This window comes from Sphaerodactylus townsendi, linkage group LG06, assembly GCF_021028975.2.
Source record: "Sphaerodactylus townsendi isolate TG3544 linkage group LG06, MPM_Stown_v2.3, whole genome shotgun sequence".
Classification (NCBI taxonomy): Eukaryota; Metazoa; Chordata; class Lepidosauria; order Squamata; family Sphaerodactylidae; genus Sphaerodactylus; species Sphaerodactylus townsendi.
This window is the reverse complement of record NC_059430.1, coordinates 122,176,006-122,182,005: the sequence shown is the minus strand read 5'-3', so window position 1 is coordinate 122,182,005 and position 6,000 is coordinate 122,176,006. Positions and strand designations below refer to the sequence as shown.

General features: G+C 46.2%; 1 protein-coding gene across 1 annotated transcript in view; it reads left to right on the top strand.

Annotated features, from left to right (window-relative positions):
* The first annotated feature begins 2,380 nt into the window (after positions 1 to 2,380).
* LOC125435493 overlaps positions 2,381 to 6,000 on the top strand; it is a 40,637-nt gene continuing 37,017 nt past the window's right edge. The window contains 1 exon segment of the mRNA XM_048501691.1: positions 2,381 to 3,163. Within this exon segment, the coding sequence (XP_048357648.1) occupies positions 3,115 to 3,163 (49 nt within the window). The 5' untranslated portion in view covers positions 2,381 to 3,114.

Below are 6,000 nucleotides of genomic sequence, written 5' to 3'. Positions count from 1 at the left end.
AATGCTTATAATAACGTCTGATTTCTACTACAGTTGGATCTACTCAATACTGTCTAATGTACAAAGCCTACAGTTAACAAACATTTTTTTTACATTTCATCAGGTGGGCAATAAATGGTTTCCAAATGTTAAGATACCTGTAGACCAATTTCTTCTGGAGAAACAGCGTTCCAGTAGGTTTGAGTTTTTAAAAGCTTCCTGCTTTTAAAAGGGGTGTTCTCACCGGATTGAAAAGCAAGCACAGCTTAGCTCTCGCCTCCTCAGGATTTCGACACTTGGGACCTTAAATTCAGCAGTTGAACTAGCTGGGTTTGGCTAATAGACCCTTCAGTTCTGGAAACACTTGGGCAGTGGCGTATCTGCCTAGGGATAAGGGGCACCCCTTGTCCCCGGGCGTCACTCTTCTGGTCACGTGGGGGGGGCGCAAAATAAGTCCCCCACATGACCAGGAAGTCCTGCTGTCTCCTTGTTTTCGCATGCCTCGACCCCCATCTGAGGCACGCAGAAAATGTGACTTCCTTCTGCCTCCAAGCGCCCTCAATCCCACCCTGGACTCCCCCCTCTCTTTAGAAGAGACTGCAGGCTGCCGGCTGGGAAACCAGCCAGCAGGGGGAGTCTGGGGGGGAGGTGGGCACCCTAGACCTTGCCCATGTCCATGGTGACATGGGCAGGGTTGAGGGCAGTGGGGGTGGAGCCTGGGGGCATCAGAGGTGGAGCTAGGGTAGTGGGGGGCAGAGCCTGGGGGCGTCCTGGAGACAATTTGTCTCCGGGCTCCATTTGCCCCTGGTACGCTTCTGCTCCTAGGATCACTAAGCGTGTGCTAGCCTTCAGGTTCCAAGAAGCAGTGTTCTCTTCCCCCCTTCTTTCCCAGTTTTTTCTTCATTTGTTTTTTTTGGTCTCTTTTAAAAACGTTTTTTCTGAACTTAGAATAAGAAGAGTTGGATTTATATCCCCCCTTTCTCTCATCTAGGAGACTCAAAGGGACTTACAAACTCCTTGCCCTTCCCCGCTCACAACAAACACCCTGTGAAGTAGGTGGGGCTGAGAGAGATCAGAAGAACTGTGACTTGCCCAAGGTCGCCCAGCTGGTGTGTGTTGGGAGTGTACAGGCTAATCTGAATTCCCCAGGTAAGCCTCCATAGCTAAAGTGGCAGAGCGGGGAATCAAACACAATAATGTGGGCAATGTGAATGATCTAGATACACTGTTTCCCCGAATATAAGACATCCCCGAAAAATAAGACATAGTAGAGGTTTTGCTGAAGTGCAAAATGTAAGGCATCCCCCGAAAGTAAGACATAGCAAAGTTTTTGTTTGGAAGCATGCCCGACGAACAGAACACAGAAAAATAAGACATCCCCTGAAAATAAGACATAGCACATCTTTGGGAGCAAAAATTAATATAAGACACTGTCTTATATTCAGGGAAACACGGTAGCAATTATTACACTCTGTAGTTACTGGGCTGTCTGGTAGCAGCCTGTCACGCCTGACGCTTCGGGCTCCTGCATCTGTGGCTGGCACCTTCAGAGGATCTGCCAGCCATAGATGCAGGCGAAACGTCAGGAGAGAATGCTGCTAGAACACGGCCAGACAGCCCGGAAACCACTCAGCACCCAAGTGATTCCAGCCGTGAAAGCCTTCGACAATACAATTATTACAGTACGCCCGCTGGCCAAAATCCAAAACTATTGAGGAATTAAGCAACATTAAGTAGTGATCGTAGCAATAGAGACTCGTCTCTGGTGCTTGATTTGTTCTGTTCTTTATGTTGTTCTTCTATGTTGGTGCTGCACTTTGCCATATTAAAATCACCTGTATTGGTTACTTAATTGTTTTGGATTTTGGCCAGTGGGCATGCTATAAGAGTACTTGTGTAGATTTCTTTTTTTTTTGCTGAAGAAATAAAAAAATATATTTTTTAAAAAAACAGATACCCATAGACTGAGCCTCTCATTTCTATTTAGGCGCCCACTGCTCTCTTGCCAACATTCTATCCTTCCAGTGATCATCACCAAGAGGCGGTTACTTTGGTTGTGCAGCGCTCCAAAAAAATTTCCTTCCCTGATCTGTTGATTTACATCACTAAACTGGAACAAGGAGTGAATGTACGCATGCACAGATGGGTCGGTGCTGCTTTAAGGAGCAGTATTCATTTCCTCCCGGAGAAACACTAGTCCTCCAAACACTACAGCTGCAAACTCTCCGCCCCTGTTGGCTACACTGGGTTAGGTAAAAGTTCCCGAGGGAGCGGGCTGTTAAATTTAGCCCTGACTGGTATCTCTCCTCTCTCCAAGCATTCTTGACTCACGCTGCTGCCCATCTATGGCAAAAAGCTGGGGCAAAATATGCATATTCCTTTCCCATATTCCTTTCCCATTTTCCTATCTGAGTAAACAGAAGCGGTTTCATCAGCAGCCAGGGAATACACAGCCAATAAAGCACGCCTGGATTACTGTCCGCTCTGCCTGGCACAAAGCATTCTCCTGAAGGCGAGCAGAGGAAGGGAGCAGCAAAGAAACAAACCGGTTAGAGTTTGAGCCAAACCAAACGAGCTGATCAAGCAGCACTTTGCTGCGGAGAAAAACTGTTTGGAAACCAGTCGGTGAGAAGTCAGCAGAATTCTCCAGAAGCAAAAGGAGGAAGGGAGACTCTTCCAGATTCCCTCATTGATTACAAAGGAGGGAAAGAACCCCCCCAGACTTTACACTGATGTGCTGCAGAGAATCTAGTGCTGTGTCTGGTTGGAAGAGTGGGGAGGGTGGTTGCTCACCTCCCCTTGGTGGTTTGTTATTTTTCTCAGGCGGATCACAAGTGTGCTGGCTCTCTCTGGATGGATTCAGACTGGATGGGACTGACAGAAGGAAGAAAAAAAACTGTATGGATTCATGTGCTGGAAAGCTATGGCCCCTCCCCATGAATCAGAGGGTCGAACACGGGGGAGTTGTCCTCAGCAAGCCCCGGCCTCTTTCTGGGAAATGTTTTTTCCTCTTTCTTCTCCGGAACACCAACTGCTGTATCAGAGACTTTGCAGCAATTCAAGAGCAGGGACTTTGCAGCAATCCAAGGTTTCCAAGTCCGGCTTTGATCCCAGCTGTAGGTAACATCTGCAAACATGAACTTCCCCCTGATCCTCTGCCTCTTGGCCGCCTACATAGCTCGGGGTGAGTATCTTGGGTCGAAGGAAAAGGGACAGCTTTTGTGACTGGCGGGATCCAAAGCTGTGTCTTCTCCCCAAAAGTCCTCAGGAGGAGTTAATTTATTTCAACAGAGGCTGCTGTTTAGAATGGTCAGTTTTCCCACTGCAGGAAGAAACAGGTTATGTTGGTTTGGGTTAAATTTGCAGTCCAGACAGTCATTAAATCTTCAGAAGCAGTAAGAGTGGCAGAGCTTTCTTTTCATGGTGTAAGATATTTCTTCAGTGTATCAGTTATTTATGCTCCAGCTGAAAAATATTTTTGTAACAGGAGGATATTCAGATTCCTGTCCCTACAACTGGATATAGTCTATTACTAGCAATAAAGCCCATTTTAAAATGAAATAAAATGGGCTCTAGATGCGTGTTTGTGGGGGGGGGGGGGGGGGGGGGCCGGAGTTTCCCCCCTTTTATTCCAAGCCCTGTGAAATGTGGGAAACCGACAAGAGGCCCAGATCCTAGCTGAGGATTGGGATGTCCCCTCCATTTCCCAAGCCCTGCTGAGAAGGGAAGTGGGGGAGGAAATCCTTTGTGCTTCTCCCCCTACCTCAAATCCCAAGGCCTGCAGGTCTTGGGAAGGGAGGTGGGGGGGGGTTTGGATTGTGAGGGACACAATTCCAGCCCATGACAGTCCTGCACCCCCATTGGCTGGGGGGGTTGTTGTCAGACATTCCAAACCCTTAGCGAATTATGTATAGGGATTGTACACAGTCTTTCCCTATTACTGTAAATATTATATTTCTGTACACATTTTTGCTAATTGACCACCACACCACTGGTTTTTCCTGTCCCAATAATGGGTTATGTTGGGGGTGGGTGGGTGGTGATTCATGGTGTATTAAGTTTTTGGTCTGTTTTGCCCATTGTGATCCTTTTTTTTTTATCCTGGGATCCAAGTGTGCCTTCTCCCAGATAATCCTCTGCAGATGTTAATTCATTTCCATGGATGTTGTTATTAAAACAAGCATGAACAAACAAGCTATTTCTGAAAGCGGGAATTGCTGCTCGTTGGGTGGGGCTGGCAAAGAAGAAAACTTTTCCCGTAAGCTCTGATATAAACTGATGCTTTGTTGCAAAGGAGGCCAGTGGTTTTTTGATCTCCCTGAACTAAGGGTTCAGAGAGAGTGGGTAGTATCTTCTGGTCTCCAAATACCACACTGGAAATTGGCAACTTCTACAATAAATTATTGCTTCACAGTATTTTGATCTATAAGCCACACACAGACCTAGAAGTGAGGCCCCTCCCATATGGGCCTTGAGCAGGGAAACAGAAACTAGTTTATGAGGGCTAACTTAAAATCATACATACATACATACAAACCCTCTTCTTTGGCCGATTCCCCACAGTCAATTAACCGGGTGATACTCATGCGAAATATCAAGGATTCAGGAAGAACTCCCCACTTCCTGATCAACGAACAAGGATTCATCCCGGTTCTGGCGCTCATTCTTTCCTCATCCCGCGTCTTTGCCGAACCTGCTTGAAAGTACTACTTTTTCCAAAAACACGTCTTCAATCCAGTTTGGAGGGGAGGATCGGGGGTCTAATCTTGGTTCAAATTTCCCACCATGGAGCGTGATGTAAACGCCTTACAACCAATCAGTGTGCGCGGTGCTGTTCTCGCAAGACCATGAGAAAATGATAACCAACCAGAAACTTGGGCGGGGGAGATGTGATGACGTGCTGACATCATAACGTGAGCACATTTTTGCAGGAGAAAAAAAAAGGTTCCGCCCCAACACGGCACGACAGCCAATCAGGAGAGACCCGCCAAGGCATGGTATGGTAGTGGGGATTGTTACATTATTGAATCTGTGATAGGCCTAGATGTTTTAACTGGAAACATGCTGCGATAGGGAGGTTGAAACCTCGATGAAAAGGTGCAGTTTATTTTCAAACTTGGTTTGATCTTGATTGAATTTTCCGGTGGGGATTTGGCCTTTAAGTGAATACTGTCTTCTTATCAATTAACTGTCAAATTGTTTAAGACCATTTCAGAACTGGGAGTCAGAGGTCACTAGTACTTGACTCACTATTGTAAATTAGACTTCACCACTATCACATAGGTCTTGAATTTTGAGGCCAACCCAACCTCAGAGAGTGCTAGGCACTTTTGAATGTTACCCTTGAAGGAAGAAAAAAAATTGCAGGGGGGTATATTTAGCTTGCAAGAAGGGCATTAGCTGATGACAAACATATGGTATTGCCAGCCCGATATAGTGGTTAAGTGATGTAATGGTTGAGAGCACTCTAATCTGGAGAACCAGGTTTGATTCCCCATTCCCCCATATGAGTGGCAGACTCTTATCTGGTGAACTGGATTTGTTTCCCCTCTCCCACATTCCTGTTGGTTGACCTTGGGCTAGTCACAATTCATTCAGATCTCTCTCAGCCCCACTGATCTCACAAGGTGTCTGTTGTGGAGAAAGGAAAGGAAAAGAGTTTGTAAACCTCCTTGAATCTCCTTCCAGAAGAGAAAGGGGGAGTATAAATCTTAACTCTTCTTTTCTTTTCTTTTTTCGGAGAGTCAGTTTCTGTTTTGCAGATGATTGCTATCTTTATCCACATAGTAGTAGTAGTAGTAGTAGTAGTAGTAGTAGTAGTAGTAGTAGTAGTAGTAGTAGTAGTAGTAGTAGAAGAAGAGGAGGAGGAGGAGGAGGAGGAGGAGGAGGAGGAGGAGGAGGAGGAGGAGTTTGGATTTCTATCCTCCCTTTCTCTCCTGTAGGAGACTCAAAGGGGTTGCTAATCTTGCCTTTGCCCTCACACCAAACACCTTGTGAGGTAGGTGGGGCTAATGAGAGTAG